The sequence below is a fragment of the Scyliorhinus torazame genome, chromosome 6 (assembly GCF_047496885.1).
Source record: "Scyliorhinus torazame isolate Kashiwa2021f chromosome 6, sScyTor2.1, whole genome shotgun sequence".
Taxonomy (NCBI): Eukaryota; Metazoa; Chordata; class Chondrichthyes; order Carcharhiniformes; family Scyliorhinidae; genus Scyliorhinus; species Scyliorhinus torazame.
In genome coordinates, this window is record NC_092712.1 from 159706779 (window position 1) to 159725868 (window position 19090).

The following is a 19090-nucleotide window of genomic DNA, read 5'->3' on the forward strand; positions in this document are numbered from 1 at the left end:
GAGAGGTTGAGGTTGGTAGAGGCAAACCTGAGGGTTGACCAAAGGTACTCGGTGGCACTGTTGAAGGAGCCGCAGAAGGTCCAGATGGAGTTCGGACTTGTGTCCACGGGAAAGGCAATGGGGGCGCTGCGCAGGGCCAGGGGGCAATATATGAATATGGGGCGAAAACCAACAGGTTGCTTGCGCATCAGTTGAGGAAGCAGGCTGCGGCGAAGGCAATTGGGAGGATGAGAGATGGCGGAGATACAGCGGTAACGGAGCCGGAGGTTGTGAAGAGGGTATTTGATACGTTTTACCCGAAACTGTATATCCTGGAACCTCCAGTGGGGAAGAGGGTTTGAGGCAGGTTTTGGATGGGCTGGAGTTCCCAAGGATGGCAGAGGCGAAGGTGCAGGGACTGAGAACTCTGATCGAGCTGAGGGAGGTAATGGATTGCATGGGTCGATGCAGACAGTGAAGGCCCCGGATGGGTTCCCAGCCAAGTTCTATAAGAGGTTTGGGTCAGAATTGAGGTCCATTAGTCGAGATGTATAATGAGTCGATGGTGAGGGGACCCGTTCGGGGCTTTGACAGGATCATTGGGATTTGGGGGAGTATGGTCACTTCGGGGTATAAGCTCAACATGGGGAAAACTGAGATATTCCCAATTAATGCCCGGGAACAGGAGAGGAATTTGGGAAGGCTGCCGCTTTGTTAGAAGTCAGACTTTAAGAGTTGGGATGTGTTGCCATTGTTGTTGGCAGGGCGGATCCAGACGGTAAAGGTGATGATGTGCCGGAGCTTTTGCTTGTTTTTCAGAACTTCCTGGTCTTTGTGCCCAAGTCCTTTTTTAGGAAGGTTTATGGGATAATTTTCATGTGGGCGGGTACGGTACCGTGGGCTAGGAGGGTGTTGTTGGAGAGGAATCGACAGGGGAGGGGGTGGCGTTAGCGTTGCCGAACGTGCAAAACTATTATTGGGCAGCAAACATTGTAATGGTTAGGAAATGGGCCGTGGAGGACTGGTCAGTGTGGGGAAAGATGGAGGCGGCCTTGTTAAAATGACCAGTTTGAGGGCACTACTGTAGCCGTACATTCCATTCTCCCCAGCCAGTGGTGGGATCAGCGTCCAGGGTATGGAACCTAAAATGCTGGCAGCATTTTAGAATTGAAGGCTTGTACCTGTTGGTGCCGATCTGTGACAATCATAGGTTTGCTCCAAGGGTGTTGGATGCGAGATTCTGGAGATGGCAGCAGGTGTGGATAGAGTATTTTAGGGATTTAATTATTGGAGGGAAGTTTGCAGACTGGAGGAGTTGGAGGGGATATATCAGTTGCAGAGGGGGAATGGATTCAGGTATCTGCAGGTGTAGGACTTTGAGGAAAGAGATGCCTTTGTTTCCGACACTACCAAACCCGGTGCTGCAGGACAAACTTCTGTCTGAGGAAGAAGGAGAGGGCAAGGTCTCAGATATATATGAGAAGCTGTTGAAGAGAGAGGTTAGGCATAAGTGGGAGGAGGAACTGGGGGGGGCTGCTAGGGGCTGGGGTATGGAGTGAGACTTTGCGGAAGGTTAATGCGTCCTCGTCGTGTGCCAGACTAAATCTATCCAGCTTAAAGTAGCACACAGGGCCCACATGATGGTGTCGAGGATGAGTTGGTTCTTTTCGGTGGTGGAGGATAGTTTTGGATGGGATTTGCAGATATGACGGCAAAGATTTTGGGGCAATGGTTGGTAGCTCCGAATCCAGCGGTGGCAATACTTGGGAGTGTTGGAGAATCGGGATGTGCAGGTGGGGAGAAAGGCCGATGTATTGGCCTTTGCCTCCCTGATAGCTGGGGAGACTCGGAGCCGCCGAGCGTAGGTGAGAGTGATTTGGCAGAATTCCTGCACTTAAGAGAAGATCAAGTTCGTCTTTAAGGGGGGCAGAGGAGGGGTTCACCTCAAAGTGGAAGCTGTTCATCGACTTCTTTAAGGAGTGTTGAGTTGTCAGTGGGGGCTGCAGGGGAGTTCTTTTTCAGTTCAGGTTGGGTTAAAAGTTAAAAAAGGGGCGACAGCCACTGGGGTGGCAGCTGGGAGAGGGGGAGATGGTTTTGGGGGGGGGGGGGGGGGCTGTAGGAGGGGGGTAAGGATATTTTGACTGTTTGCTGTTCCCGCGGTTGTTTTTTTGTGTTTTTTCTTCTTTGATATGTATATATTTGAAAATGCTTGCAATAAAATGTTTTTCAAAAGAAAAGAAAATTTATAGCCAATTTTCATATCTCAAATCTAGAGTCAGAGAGAAGGGGAATATTGCAAGATGAATCACATTTCAAGAACAAATCAGGAGCATAATAAACTTGGGAACTCAAATACCTTCTCTAATCATTCACTGTCCACATGCAGCAAACCTATGTCACAACACTGATGGTGGTAATTGGTGCTGCTGCATTGAATTTCATTTTTAAGTAGCAATTAGAGAGTGCTGTTTAATGATTGTGTGAAGATGTTCAATTCATCTGCCTCACATATTCAGTTTACAGCAACTCAATTTTTTTAAAAATCTGCCTTCATAACAAGAAATTGACATCTCCAGAATAAATCTAGTCGCTGTTCTAAGCAATTTCCGATGCATCAATGCATTTGTGAAGGCAGTGTGAGACCACACATTATCGCAAATGTGGCTTCGCTAATGAACCATACAAGATTAAAAATCGCCCATTACAAGATAGACCCTCATGTTTAATCTTGTACCGTGTCAGTTTTGGCTCAGTGGCGTCACTCTCACTTTTAAGTCAGAAGATTGTGAATTTAAGATCCATTCCAGAGTTACACTAGGGTGTAAAATAGTTAAATTACAAAGACCCGCTGAATAAATTTGTGGTATCTTATAATCTCTTGAATTTAGACAATTCACGTATGATCTAATTAACATGTTTAAAATTATAAATGGATTCAATGCGATGGATACAGAAAAGGCATTTACCCCATTGGGAGAATGCAGAACATAGTGGGCGTGATTCTCCCATGCCCCGATGTATGGGAGAATCGGCGTTCGCGGCATTTATTTCCGCGGCGCCGGTCACGAGGGCAGGGCTTGCCGATTCTCCGGCCTTGATCCCGCCTGCGCCATTTACACCTGGTAGCTGCTGGCGGTAACTCTGCGCGAAGGGTCGGATTGTGGGGCGGGGAAAAGCGCTCCTTCACCGGTGGGGGGGCTCCGATGGGGTCTGGCCCGCGATCGGGGCCCACCGATAGGCGGGCAGGCCTCTCCAGCCCCGGCCCTACTTTATTACGCCGCCGGCCCCATAAACCCTAAGCCATGTTGCGTCGCGGCCAGTGTGCTGAGGAAGTCCCCTGCGCATGGATGCAGTAGGTTGGCAGGTTGGCGCAGTGCCCATTTGGCACCGGGAAGAGAGGCTGGAGCGGCGTGAACTGCTCCAGCGCCGTGCTGGCCCCATGTGGGGGCCAGAATAGCTACTGCCCGCGGCCGTTTCGCGCTGTCGTGAAACTCGACGGCGTTCACGACGGCGCAAACACTCTGTCTCCATTTCGGATAATCGCGCCCAGTGTGTCCCAATAGTCAGTGTGTCCAAAACCAGGGGTCACAGCCTGAGGGTATGGGGTAGACTATTTAGGACAGAAATGAGGAGAAATTTCTTCTCTTAGAGAGTGGTCGGCCTGTGAAATTCCCGACCACAGGAAGTAGTTGAGTCCAAAACATTGTATGGTTTCAAGAATCAGTTAGATATAGCACTTTGGTTGAAGGGGATCAAAGGATATGCGGAAAAGCGGGATTAGACTAGTGAGTTGGATGATCAGCCATGATCATAATGAATGACGGAGCAGGGTTTAAGGGCTGAATGGCCTCCTCCTGCTCCTATTTTTTCTATGTTTCTATAGTGGCGCAATCTTAAAATTAGAATTATGTTATTCAGAAATGAAATCAGAAAGAATTTATTCACAAATGCTATGGAATTCAGGAACTCATTCTCTCTCAAAATATCGTCAACGCTGAGTCAAGTGAAAATTTCAAGACTGAGATTCATAGATTTGAGTAAGATAAGGCTATCAAGGAATATGGATCTTAAAATGCAATATGGTGGCCACACCTTCAGCATTCAGCACTTCAGAATTCCCCCCATAAACCTCCCTCCACTTTGCTCTCCTTTTCTTATGACCCTCCATAAAAAAAATACTTATTTGACCAAATGTTTGCAACCTGTCCTGGGAGCCTGCATTTTACAGTCAGTGGCTAAAGGACAGCATTGTATTCACCTCGCTGGCAAATGCCCCCAAGTTTTCAGAGCAGATTTGTTTTAATCCAGTGTCTGATCCAGCATACTGCCTTTTACAGGGCGCTGTGGGCCGGGATTTTCCCAGCCCGTGCCTGGTCGGAGAATCGGCGGTGGCGTCGGAAATTCCCGCCACTCCGCTCTGACACCGGGACCCGATTCTCTGGTCGCCAGTCGCGTGCACGCGGTCGACGCAGCGCTGGTCGGGGAGCGTCGACCAGCTGAGTTCCCGCCGAGTTCCGCCGGCGTGGTTCCAACCTGGTACCACCCGGCGGGAGCTCGCACCCGTGGAGTGGGGGGGCGGGGGGGATCAGACTCCGGAAAGGGTCTGCATGACGGCCAGGCCCGCGATCGGGGGCTACCGATCGGCGGGTGTGCGCAATCTGGAGAGGGTGTATCTTCTTCCGCACGGGCCCGCTGTGTCGCTACACTATGTTGCACGGAAACAGCCGCCACGCGGACCCGTGCCGGCTGTGCAGCTGCGTATCAGCACCGGAGCAGCACGGAGCACTCCGGCGCCATGCTGGCCACTGAATCGCTGGGCCAAGAGACCCGTTGACGCCGGCATGAAACACTCCAGTGTTTTAGCCGGCGTCAACACTGAGCCGGGATTTTGGAAAATCCCTGGCATGGTGTCTGTGAGCAGGGCAAGAATCAACTAAGATTGTTAACCAGAGCGAAGAATCCTCACTGAGACATGCAAAGCCCAACAACAAAGTACAAATTGGAATGCAATAATGTACAGCAAGTGAAATAAAGATTCTAAAATACAGTAGAATTAAAGGGGCCGAGATAAAAGGGACAGATTTTTTTTTTTTAAATCTCCAACACTTATTATTTTTTGAAGGAATGAGACTAGAGCTCTAAAAGGTCAATTTCTCAGGGTCAAGGAGGTTGTTCCGCAGTAATGATCACTTGTCACATTAAAAACTCACTCATGAATGCATCAGTTCTAACTTTTTCAGCTGTCTTTAGGTTTGGGGGGGGGCGGGGGGCAGGAGTCCCGGGTACATAGTATTCCATTTGTTGTGTTGCCTAATAGCAAGGACTGGTACAGCACACCATATGGAGGACCAGGTTATCTCTGACAGCAACTTCTGAATTTTTATGTTTTATTGCATATGTGTGGATCGTAGAAGATTCTTTCAAATTTATCTCAATACAATGCCAGAGGATTAACAAATAATTAATGTTATATCTATACATAGAATATGGAGACAGAACAAGGGTCGGTTTAGCTTATGGGCCGGTTTAGCTCAGTGGGCTGGACAGCTGGTTTATAATGCAGAACAAGGCCAGCAGCGCAGGTTCAAGTCCCGCACCGGCTTATCCAAACAGGTGCAGGAATGTGGCGACTAGGGGATTTTCACAGTAACTTCATACTTGTGACAATGAAAGATTATTATCAGGTGAGGGCCCGATAGATCAGTCAGTTTAACACTGGTAGGTTTAAAATAATGAAATTCCAACAAAGGGGGTACATCAGAAAAACATTCAGAAACCAAAATTAAAATAACAAATAGTTAACATGGATTCAAAATGGAAAGTCTTGCTTTTCCAACCTCATTGAATTCTTTGAAGTAACAGGCAGCGTACACAAGGGCAATTCCATAGATTAACGATGCCTGGATTTCCAAAACACCTTCAATACATATAATAAACTAATGAATAAAGTCAGAGCATATGGAATCAAGGGGAAATTCTGGGGCCTTATCATTACCAGAATAAGGAGCTTTGGAGATCCTCTGAGTGAATTTCAGAACTCTTTGTACACATTCTGAAGAAGCTGAACCAACTCTGTGACAATAATGTGGGTGAAAACCTTTGCAGCAGGACCTATGCTGATAAGTAGATGAAGAGGTGAGGTCAGAAGCATGGGAATAGAATACTAATGGACAATTTGGCAATGCACATGATATACCATATGCCACACCGACTCCAAATTTAACCCTTTCTGTTAACAGAGTGTGTGCATAAATATGCAATGCTTGATTTGTTTGCTGATACCATCACGTTCGACCCTTTGGACACCAATTAAAGGCTACAAATGTAAGTTGCCTTACATTTCCACTCTCTTCAAAAGTATTTTGTGTAAGGGGCATATCCTTAGTTTTCTGAGGATTATAAAGGTTTGACAGTTCAGAAAGCAATGCAAAACTCATCATAAAAAAAGCTTACATTTAATGTCAATTTGAAAAAAATGCAAGAGTCTGAGGGAGCTAGATGGAGTAGATGCTAAGATTGTTTCCACTGGCTGGGGAATCTAAAACATGGGCACAGTTTCAGGGTGGCACAGTGGTTAGCACAGCTGCCTCACTTCACCAGGAACCCGGGTTCGATTCCGGCCTTGGGTGACTGTGTGGAGTTTGCACATTATCCCCGTATCCATATGGGTTTCCTCCGGGTGCTCCTATTTTCTCCCACAGTCCAAACATATGCAGGTTAGATGGGGTTAGGGGGATGCAACAGGGGAGTGGGCCTGGGCAGGATGCTCTTTCAGTGGGTTGGTGCAACTTTGATGAGCCGAATGGCCTCCTTCGGCAACTGTTGGGATTCTATGAATTCTGCAACAATTTCAAGACAACATTGATGCGCATGAAGAATGGACAACTGGCAAATGAAATTCAACTTAAAAGTTTGACGTTTTTGAAAAATAAGGTGACATTCTACTTGGGAAATTAAGCTCTAAATGGGCATCTGGGAGTACAAATAAACAAATCACTAAAAGTAGCGATGCAGGTCAATAAGGCCATAATAAAAGCAAACCAAGCACAAAAGTCCAGCTCAACAGAGCGGGACAAAGTGCTTAACTCTAGAAATTTTTAAATGAAGAAATTAGGTTTTGAGGGAGGAGGCACTGTTCCGTTCTTTTACAGAATAAGGGGCGGGATTCTCCGAGCCCCCGCCGGGATCTGGCCCCAGGAGGTGCCCCCACGGTGACCTGGCCGGCGATCGGGGCCCACCGATCCGTGATCGGGGCCCACCGATCCGCGGGCGGGCCTGTGTCGTGGGGGCACTCTATTCCTCCGCGTCGGCTGCTGTGGTCCTCCGCGATCGCCGACGCGGAGATTAACTCCCCCTGGGCATGCGCTGGGATGAACCCAGCACATGCTACCGCTCCCGCGCATGCACCATCTCGCGCCGGCCAGCGTTGGTTGGCGTGGCGCCAAGCCCCTTCCGCGCCGGCCGACATGGCGCAAACGACTCCGGCGCCGGCCTAGCCCCTGAAAGTGCGGAGGATTCCGCACCTTCGGGTCGGCCCGACGCCAGAGTGGTTCACGCCACTCCTTCGCGCCGGAGTTGCCCGCCCCGCCGATTCCCGCAGAATCCCGCCCAAGGAATGCTCTGAGAGGGGTAACTGGAGGTAGTGAAGCCTGCAGGATGAAGCCTAGAGGCATTAATTAGGTGGGCAAGTAGGTGATTGGCTGTGAGTTGTAAAGGGTTTTTTCTCTTTAAACTGGAACTCTAAACTCTAAAATTTCTCTCCATTATTTACAAAGCTTTACCTTTATAAAAGGGGGGATGCCAATGTAGTCCATAAACCCAGTTTTCATGGCCAGCCAGCACAGTTTCCAAAGTTACTGCATATGTCACCACTCCTTCTAATGGGGAAGAAAAAAAAACAATTTAATTGAAAGGAACAATTATGTAGTCACCTCGCTAGGTAATAGCTTGAACACTTGAATCTGCATAAATTAAAAATTGAAACACAAATTATTTTTACAAGTTAAAAATAATAAGTTGTCACATAGATAGAATTTTTTTAAAAATGTAGCTATGAGAAGGTTTTACATTTGTATGCATTTTCCTGATGCATGCACAATTTGCCCTGATGGGATATCTGCAAATACCTTTAAAAAGTACTTGCTTATATTCAACAGTACGATTGCAAGAACCTGTGTGCAAAGCATTGATTATGTTGTAACCATTGGCCCCATTGCTCTAATGTAGACCCGCTAAATTCCCAGAAATGGTACTTAACTTTGGCCCAAAGCTATATGCATGTTTAGTGACAAAGGACCATTATTTTATAGTACATGGCAGCCCTCCTCACTACACTTTATTCCTCTGCCAATCTTGGAAACTGGCAGCTTATCTTCGCAATAGGAACATACATTTCCAGAGAAATAGGACAGAATTAGTTACTGTTAGTAAAGTAAGTTGTTGTAAAATGCTAAATGAAACAGGCAATGAACTTTTAATTACCTGCAATAATGTTATACTGATGAAAAGTTTCAGATTTTTGTATTAATCATTGGAAATTGAACTTTCAATTTTAGGCACCAAGTGACAGCAAACGTTCCGAGGTCAGATGCAGCAAATAGATACTAAGTAAAAACTCAATTTTATCACCTCAACAATGTGCCTTACTCCAGACAGCAACATCGCCGTTTGCTGCTCAAAGGTTACAGACATGAAATATTAACTGTGTTTCTCTCTCCAGACATTGTCAGACCTGCTGAGTATTCCCAACATTTTCTGCACTTATTTTCGACTTCCATCATCGACAGTATTTTGCTTTTGTATTCCCACTTTCACATCAGCGACATCATGACCAATTTAAGCAGGATTGCCAACTTAGCACCAAATTAGAAGCACTGTTTATTTTGCTGTGGACCTATTGCGATAAACTTTTACCCAAAGTAGGACAGAAAGGAAATTTTCTAATTTCTTTAAAATGTTTGTGGAATCTGTAATTAGTTTCAAGAATGCTTGAAATAATTGTAACGGTATCAATTGAATAAGGGCGGCACAATGGCACAGTGGTTAGCACTGCTGTCTCACGGCGCCAGGGACCCGGGTTCGATCTCAGCTCCAGGCCACTGTCCATGTGGAGTTGGCACATTTTCTCTATGTCTGCGTGGGTCTCACCCATACAACCGAAAGATGTGCAGGGTAGGTAGATTAACCACGCTAAATTGCACCTTAATTGGTAAAAAAAAGAATTGGGCACTAATTAATTTTTTAAAATCTTGAATAATAAATACAGCCCTGGACTTGGAGGCAATACCAACACGAAGGAAGTTAACATACAAAAGCTGTGAGGCCAGACACCAGCGGGAGCTGCAGACAAAGGACAGCTGCAGCACAGGGGACAACAGAGAAGGTACATTTAGAAGAATGTGCATGCCTGTGTCTGTGCATTGTGTGTGTCTCTGTGTGTGCGATACAGTTGAACAGGATAGAAAGCTAAAGACACGGGGCTGGATTCTCCGATTTTCAGGCTATGTCTTGACGCTGGCATGGGAACGGTGGTGTTTTACAGCCAAAAAATCGGCACAAATCAGCCACCGATCCTCCATTTGGTGGGGGGGAGGGGCTAGCAGGCAAGCAGCGTAGAGCACCCAGGCTCCAGCTGCCGATGCAGCCGGAGAATTGCCAGGTCCATGGCCCCACATGCGCACTGCGGCGGCCTGCAGCTCCTGCCAAAATCCATCCTTCCAAAATCGCCCCCACTGCGCCGGGGCTGAACGGAGTCCGCAGCTGCCATGCCAAGTTCCCGACAAAAATAGCATGAGAGACCCACACCATTGGGAACTTGGTGGTTGGGGGCGGAGCATCGGTGGGAGGGCCTCAGGTAACGTCCTGAGCCGTTGATACGGTGTGGGGCGTACTCCTAGAGTACGCTGCTTTATGGGGGCGGAGCATCCTAAAAGCGGCGCTGCCCCAGATTTCGGCGCAAACTGGGATTCTCCAGCTGATCGCCGAACGACATTTTGGCGTCGGGAGACTGGAGAATCCCGCCCACTGTATAGCAGGGATTGTGAATTGGATAATTTCAAGGCTGCTGCGTCATTTTTCCCAATGCTGACCAGACCCAATGCTGTCTCATCAAAGCTATCTTGAACCTAGCTAAGGAGGTTCTGCAGGAATATGCTGTTCAGGTGACGATCTTCTCTAGGGACTTTGAATGGAATACAGAATGCATTTGGAGGATCGAACTGATTGAGTGTGCAAGTGAGAGATCCTATGTACCAGAGCCCAAGTTATAGAACTTTGGAATTACACATGATGCCACCATGTCTGCGGGAGTGATGCAGGAGCTTACAGTCATATAAAACATATCTTTGTTGAAAAAAACTTAAAAAGTGAAACCTACCTTTTTATTTGAAGTATCACTTGCCTGTTAATTCATGTTTAATTTGCATTGGTTCTGATTTGTGTTTAGTGTAAGTTACAAAAAATGGAATCTTGTTGGTATTTTTCTCATTTGGGAGTCATTTGGTAAAATTGGTAATTTTGGTTTATGGTTCCCCAAAGGAAGAAAGAACTAGATTTAGTCCAAGTATAATTTACAAACAGTCTGATTTGTGGCGTAATATTAAAAGAGGTTATTAAATAGAAAATCAAATACTCATCAGTTCCAAATTCATGTATGTCGACCCTTCATACTTAAGAGCTCAAATGAAAGAATTATTGGGAATGTCATCCACACCAAGTAAAAATGTTTTAAAAAATCATTGCCATAAATGATAACACTGAAAGCCATCCAAAGAAATAATGCTAGGAGACTTTTATAACCTCAATATCCAATTTTTTCTCTTGCTTGGTAAAAGGAGAAAATAGTAATTGCTGAAAATCTTTGTTTATAAGAAAAACTAGTTTGCTGCAGGATAAAAAACATCCTTCCTCCTCCAAGTTTCTGCACTTCATTCCCATTAGGTTGGGAAATACGGAGCAGAAGGCCAGTAGATATTGAATTTAATTTGTGTAAAATTAAACTAAAATATATAGTGGATGGTATGGTGGCACGGTGGTTAGCACTGCTGCCTCACAGCATCAGGCACATGGTTCAGTTCCGGCCTCGAGTCACTGTCTGTGTGGAGTTTGTATGTTCTTCCTGTGCCTGTATGGGTTTCCTCCCACAGTCCAAAGATGTGCGTGTTAGGTAGATTGGCCATGATAAATTGCCCCTTAGTGTCTAGGGATGTGTAGGTTAGTTTAAGGGGTTACGGGGATTGGGGGGGGGGGGAAAGAGGGCAAGGATAGAGTGCCCATTCGAAGGGTCAGTGCACACTCAATGGGCTGAATGGTCTCCTTCAGCACTGTAGGGATTTGATGATTCAATCAGGATAGCACCTTTCAGAATAGGTAATGTTAAGAAATATCAGAATGTTTATTATATTGCAGGAAGGTTCCTACCCTGCTTTGTTTTATTTTTTGGAAAAAAAATATTTTTACATTTGCACCAACTTTTAAGACTTACTATCACTCTGAACACGAAATAAATCTTCTTTCAATTTAATAACGCCTTCATTGCAATGCTTGGAAGTAGATTCGGTCCTTATAAATATTCTCCATATGCGTATCAAGCAGTCTTGGGAACAGCTTGCTAGTAAAAGGTTTCCATCTATTAGTGTAAAACAAAATTGGTGCACAATTACTCATTACATTTCAAAATCTCCACAGAAATAAATGTCATGTTTTGCTATATCCACTTGAGATATTCAGGAGATTGAATTATATGTAAATAACCCAGAAGATGTCTTAGCTCAAAAAATTCAAACTTATGGTCAATTAACATTAAATTAAGAATAGACTGTGGAGTAGTTAGTTTGAATAACAAGATTTTAAGTAACAACTTAAGGACATATAATGATATGGCAGCATGGTGGGACTGCAGTTAGCACTGCTGCCTCATAGCACCAGGTTCAATTCCAGCTCAGGTGACCGTCTTTGTGGAATTTGCAAGTTCTCCCTGTGTCTGCGTGGGCTTCCTCCGGGTGCTCCAGTTTTCTCCCACAGTCCAAAGATGTGGGGTTAGGTTAGAGTGCTCTTTCAGACGGTTGGTGCAGACGCGATGGACCAAATGGCCGCCTTCTGCATTGTAGGGATTCTATGTTAAATAACCATTGAAATTACTTACCACATAGAGCCCATTCAACCCCTCGAATCCAATCTTCATGGCCCATTAGTAATTGAATTTTCTGAAACTGCAACAAACCTATTTTTCACTTTACTGCAAATAATTTATCCCAATATATTCAGATATACAACAAATGATCCGTATATGGATGTCAACTATTCTAAACAAATAGAACATTCAACATATGGCAGGGTATTATGAGCTTTTCTCCTACTTTCTGTAGGCTAGGCCTTTATAACACATTTCAATTATTAAATAATAAACTTCAACAGTGTTAAAACTGAAAGGCTATGTCTTTAACAGACTGCTATACTGAAAAAAAAAATCATATTTCAATTTTAGCTCTGGTTTAGTGTTCCAAGATGATTTAAAAGGTCACAGTGTAAGGAGCGAAGCCTGCGGCAGAGCTGTCAGAGAGGCAGAGGCAGGGAGCAGAGTCATGTAAAGGACGAGCCGGGAACAATGTGGTCGGAGAGGTTGGGAGTGGAGCAGTATGAAGATCGAGGCTGGTTGTGGAGCAGTTCAAAGAGTGAAGCTGAATGAGGAGCAGTCAGAGAGGGCAGGCCTAGGAGCAGAGTGGTGTAAAGACCAAGGTTTGGTGTTGAGAACTCAGAGAAGATGACGCGAGGAACAGAACAGTGTAAAGAGCGAAGCCAGTTATGAAGTGGTCAGAGAGGGTAAGGCTGAGGGCACACCGGTCAGGGAGAGTGAAACCAGGAGCAGAGTGGTATAAAAAGCGAGGAAACGTAGGAACAGAGCGATGGTCTCTGTTCATTGGTCGGACAGGAGAAAAATGTTGTACAATGACATCAGTACCAAAGGCAACACGTAAAGGTGAGTCTGAAGGTAATCATTTAATTTAGTCAACCTAAAATGCAAAATAGACCAATTCATTTGGATAAAAAGTAAAAGTGAGCCAATTTGATACAATAAAAAACTTCAATTTATCGTATTTTATATTATGATCAACACTTAATTATTTATTTCTCATCTCACGAGATCTGATTAAAAATGAATACTAACATTAAATTGTTCCTATTCTTGCATTAAATCAAAATCGGAAATAGAGAAAGACAGATAGGTGGGAAGAGAGAGAGCGAGAATAAGAGTTAAACAAAATCTTTAAGCTAAACTACCTATGAAATAAGTCACATCAACTGATAGCTTATGAGATGAGAGCTTATTTTATTTTTCTGAATTAGTTAATAGAATAATTAATAGAGGAATGACAGGGCATCTGAGTCCTGTAGAATGTGCATCCTGTGCTATGTAGGAACCTCAGGATATTTCTTGTGTCCTGAACAACTACATGTGCAGGACGTGTCGTCAGCTGGAGGATCTCATGCTCCAGGTTTCAGAGCTTGAACTGCAGCTGGCACTGCTGCAATACACCCTCAAGGCTAAGAGCTAGGTGTTTCTCGAGGTAATCACATCACAGCTTAAGAGAAAACAGACAGAGAGAGAATGGCTGACCACCAGATAGTTAAAAAGGAGCGGGTAGGTTGTGCTGGAGATTCCAAAATGCACCTCATTCTCCACCTGGAATACTGATGAGGATGATTTTTCCTCTGGTAGTTGAGTCCACTGTCAAAAGGTTGGGTCAGTGGGGGGTGCCGTGAAAGTCAGGAAAGCAATGGTGATAGAAGATTCTATAATCAGGGAAACGGGCAGGCATTTCTGCGGATGCAGACCTGATTCGATGTCGGCACACTGTTTTTGTGATACCAGGGTTCAGAGTGTTACTGAGTGACTGTGAAACATTCTGAGAGGAGGGTTATCAGCCAGAGGTTGTGCTCCATTGGCGACGATGGCTGTCCCTCTATTTGAGGATGATGTCTCCTCAGGGTTGTGAGTTTCTGCCATGGGTCTTCATGTGCTGGAACAGGCCAATTCTCAACCAACAGATCTTTGGGCATATGGGCAGGATGACCCACGACAAAGTGAGATCCGATTTCAGGATTGCTTCTTTTTCTTTTCTTCTCACCTGCTGCTTTGCCTCAGCATTTAAGTGTCAAGACACAAAGTAAACAAGTTCAATCATTTTTATTAATTGCATCCAGGGTGGAAGTGAGGGCTTAAGTGGGTCGGTGCAGACTCGATGGGCCGAATGGCCTCCTTCTGCACTGTATGTTCTATGTTTCTATGAGGAGCAAACTCTTCCCCGTCATTAATGTCACTGCTACCACGTTTTAAGGAATTTCTCTCGAGCTCTTGTGTGTCACTAATATATAATCCAGATCTTACTGCAGTACAGGAGTATAGTGATGACAACTGCTCTGTACATGAGGGCTTCTGCTGACTTGCGGAGATCTTTGCTGTCAAACACTGACAGCAGTAGTTTGTAGAAGTCGGAACTGGGGCAGCTGATCTAGAATTGGATCTCTACATCAATGGTGGCCGCCAGGTTATCTGCAAACGTTCAAGGACAGGCTGCGTTTCCTGTCTGCAGAATTGAAGAGGTCAAGTGTGGCTTGCAATACTGGTGCAGAGTGGGCAACAACATTGCAGCCATCCGCAAACTGTAGATCATTCATGACTATGGTGGTCAGTTTACTTTTGTCATGGAGGCAAATGAGGTTAAAGAGCTCTCTATCTAAGCGGTATTTAATATTTATAGCAGTGGGCAGTTGATCTTTTGAAGAGGTGAATAACCACGGTCAGATAGATTGTAAATAATACGGAGGTGATCATACAGCCTTGGTTGACCCGAATTTGGTTTCTGAAGGCGTCCTTTTCAGATATCTCACTCAAGATAGCTGCAGTCATATCATCATACCAGCCCCGTACCGGCCTCCCCGAACAGGCGCCGGAATGTGGCGACTAGGGACTTTTCACAGTAACTTCATTTGAAACCTACTTGTGACAATAAGCGATTTTCATTTCATTTTTCATTTCATTTCATGAAGTACTCGTAGGATTGTGATGAAGTTTCTTGAACATTCAAATCTTTGGAGCACAATCCACAGAACCTCACAATTTACTGAGTTGAATGCTTTTATCGAGTCGGCGAAAGAAGAGTTCTTGATGTGGTTCTTGATATTTTTCTTGGATTTCTCTGGCAACCATCACCATGCCAGAGGTTCCTCCGGAAGGTCTAAACCAATACTGTGTCTCTGGGAGAAATTCCTCAGCCATAGGAAGTCGGTTATTCAGGAGATTGTGTGTCGGGATTTTCCTTGCAAGAGGGAAATACCTCAATAGTTTCCACAGCCTGATTTATTGCCGTTGAAATCAGTTATAACTGCCCCTTTCATAAAGTTGGGGAATGGGGCGTCATTCTTTTTCGCTCATATCTGCAGAACGAGTGCATGAAATTTTGATGTGAGCAAAACCCCACCATCTTTAAAGACCTCAGCTGGAATACCAACAGCATTGCAGGTTTATTATTTTTCACCCGTTTGGCGCTTGTTACAGCTCTCCCATTGATGGTGGTTCACCCATGGATTCTACCACAGGGTAAAAGGGGATAGCCTAAAGCTGCCGCTATGGATTCACAGCTGGGTAGATGTTGAAAATGTTCTTTCCAGTGTTGATGGTTGGAGTTGTCATCCTTAAACAGAGAAACACCATACTGCGACCAAAGGGAATTTTGAACATTTGACCTTGGTCTATAGGTGTCTATGTGTCTTCAAAAAGGCATTGCTTGTTATCATGGTCAGTATATTGTTGGATCTCTCAGGCTTTCTCTCCCCACCTCATGTCCTTTACCTTCTGGATTTATCTTTGAGCATCAGTCTTGAATCTTTGGAATCCTGCTTTCTTGACCTTGCAATGTTCTGCAAGGCAATGAAGGCTGCTCAATTTTGTAGTGGAGGTCACATATTCCAGCATCATTTTCATCAAACCGGTCCTGGTGACGATGATACGGAGTCCAGTACAGCTGACTTTATTTGATCCCAATGTTCTGAAATCGGTTGGATATGTGAAGACTTCCCAGACTGGTTGTGAGCTGCACTTGGAATTCCTCTCTTTAGTTGGACTGCTCTAGGGCTGAGACATTGATCTTCTTCCTCTTGAATTTTGGGGCCTTGCACTGATCTTGGTGCTTGGTGGATGTTCATATACCATCAAACACGTCAATGATCTGTCCACAGGCATCAGACCCGAATTAGACTGAGTGATGCAGACATTTCCGGCCCAACAAGGAGGCATTTCTATATCTGGTTCTGGGGAATGAGCTGGGTCAATTGGATCAAGTATCAGTGGGGGAACATTTAGGGAACAGTGATCATTGTATTATAAGATTTAGATTATCTTTGGAAAAGGACAAGGAGCAACCTAGAGTAAAATCACTGAATTGGAGGAGGACCATTTTCAATGCATTGATAAGGGATGAGTCACGGATAAATTGAAATCAAAGATTGGCAGGCAAATCTGTAGTCAAATCACAGGTTGCTTTTAAAAGGGAGATGGTTGGCAAAGAGCAGGAATAACGCAACTGAAAGATCTGTTTGTGGATGGGAAGTTCGCGAGTCTGGGGGTGCTGACCGAGAAATATGGGTTGCCCCAAGGGAATGCATTCAGGTATATGCAACTGAGGGCTTTTGCGAGGCAACAGGTGAGGGAATTCCCGCAGCTCCCGACACAAGAGGTGCAGGACAGAGTGATCTCAAAGACATGGGTGGGGGATGGTAAGGTGTCAGATATATATAGGGAAATGAGGGACGAAGGGGAGACTATGGTAGATGAACTAAAAGGGAAATGGGAAGAAGAGCTGGGGGAGGAGATCGAGGAAGGGCTGTGGGCAGATGCCCTAAGCAGGGTAAACTCGTCGTCCTCGTGTGCCAGGCTAAGCCTGATTCAGTTTAAGGTATTACACAGGGCGCATATGACTGGAGCACGGCTCAGTAAATTTTTTGGGGTGGAGGATAGGTGTGCGAGGTGCTCGAGAAGCCCAGCGAATCATACCCATATGTTTTGGTCATGCCCGGCACTACAGGGGTTTTGGATGGGGGTGACAAAGGTGCTTTCAAAAGTAGTGGGGGTCCGGGTCGAACCAAGCTGGGGGTTGGCTATATTTGGGGTTGCACAAGAGCCGGGAGTGCAGGAGGCGAGAGAGGCCGATGTTTTGGCCTTTGCGTCCCTAGTAGCCCGTCGCAGGATATTGATAATGTGGAAAGAAGCCAAGCCCCCGGGGGTGGAGACCTGGATAAATGACATGGCAGGGTTTATAAAGCTAGAGCGGATTAAGTTCGTTCTAAGGGGGTCGGCTCAAGGGTTCACCAGGCGGTGGCAACCATTCGTCGAATACCTCGCAGAAAGATAGATGGAATGGAAAAAAGAAGGCAGCTGCAGCAGCCCGGGATCGGGGGGGGGGGGGGGGGGGGGGGAGAGGAACCAGAAGGACTCTCAGGGTTGTTAATATATACTGTATAATATGTATAGGTCGTTGCGACAGATAATCATATATTGGACTGTTAAATTATATTTTTGGAGAGTGTTACTTGCGATAAGGCAGTTGCCAATTAGGGTTAGTTTTCATTTTTGTTATTTAGTATTTATTCATTTTTCGTTTATAAAATAGGTCATTGTTATTTGTGTTGTTATAATATTGTGTAAAGGATGCACAATGTACTGTGTTGGTTGACCAAAAATTTTCAATAAAATATTTATTAAAAAAAAATAAAAGGGAGATGGTTCGGATACAGTCGAGGTACATTTCTATGACGAGGAAAGGACAGCCAAAGGTAGAGTGCCCTGATTGAAGAAGGATGGCGAGAAAGATGAAATAGAAAAAAGGTTGATTTTCAAAAGGAAGTTGGGCAAGCACCTGACGAGAAAAAACTGTAGGGATTGGGTTGGGAAGTGGGGCTCCACATCTCTTCTGGGACTGTCCCACCAAGATTTTCCACGAATGCAGCTCCAGCTGCCGTGTGTTAAGTTTCAATATCCAGTTCGAATATTATTGAATGGTTAGGAGGATGAACGGGTGAATGGGTAGGGTGGGTGACGTAAGTGGGGAGTGTAGACAAGATAGGTGGATAGATGAGTGATATGGGTGAGATGGGTAGGTGGGTCAGTAGTTGGGATGGTTGGCTGGAGGAGACAGCAGGTGGGTCTGGAGTGGACGGGTAGGGTCGATCTAAGAAGATAGTCAATTCAGTTCAGGCAGTCAGGTCAGGTCGGGGGAGGGGGTGGTCAGGTCAGGCCGGGTCAGGAGGGTGGGGGGCAGTCAGATGGTAGGTCAGGTCGAGGGGTAGTTAGGTTGAGTCAGATGGGGTTGAGTCAGATGGGTAGTCTGGAGTCAGGAGTACTTGGTTGTGTAGTTACCCAGATGTTAGGATCCTGGAGAACTGTCCAGGTAACTGCTGCGGAATTATTCAGAGGGGGAGACTTTCACAGAACGTCCTGAGGAGCAGTGGAATTGCCTTTCGGGCGTTCAAACTCTTGACACCAAAGTGTGTTCTGAGAGGTAGCTGGAGCCTGCGAACCAGGCTGTATGATTTATATGTCATTTAAAGAAAGGACCAAGTCAGTCACTGCAATAGGAAAACTCAAGAATGAAGGCAGCCACGGTGGCACAGTGGTTAGCACTGCTGCCTCACAGCATCAGGGACCCTGTTCAATTCCGGCCTTGGGTGATTGTGTGGAGTTTGCACTATCTCCATGTCTGCGTGGGTTTCCTCCGGCTGCTCCGGTTTCCTCCCACATTCCAAAGAAGTGCAGATTAGATGGATTGGCCATGATAAATTGCCCCTTAGTGTCCTAAAATGTGCACGTTAGGTGGGATTACAGGGCTACGGGGATGGGTGGGGGAGTGGGCCTGGGTCAGGTGCTCTTTTAGAGGGTTGGTACAGACCTAAAGGCTGAATGGCCTCCTTCTGCACTGTAGCGATTCCATGGGCTGAGTTATTGTCACTGGACTTTGTTGTAATGGTAACCATGAAGAATTTCTGCTAAAAGGCAACCTTGCCGCAACAGGTCAGGTGCAGCACAGATTTGAGGATTAATTTTCCTCTGCACTGCTCC

At 45.5% G+C, this 19090-nt stretch overlaps 1 protein-coding gene across 2 annotated transcripts in view; it reads right to left on the minus strand.

The window, feature by feature from the left end:
• The window catches only part of elp2 (elongator acetyltransferase complex subunit 2), a 205489-nt gene that overhangs the window by 124298 nt on the left and 62101 nt on the right, over nucleotides 1-19090 (minus strand). For both annotated transcript variants that reach the window (XM_072509008.1, XM_072509009.1), the window contains 3 exons: nucleotides 12122-12188; nucleotides 11462-11605; nucleotides 7761-7856 (listed from right to left, as the gene is read on the minus strand). In XM_072509008.1, coding sequence (XP_072365109.1) covers nucleotides 7761-7856; nucleotides 11462-11605; nucleotides 12122-12188 — 307 coding nt within the window. The remainder of the gene's footprint in view (nucleotides 1-7760; nucleotides 7857-11461; nucleotides 11606-12121; nucleotides 12189-19090) is intronic.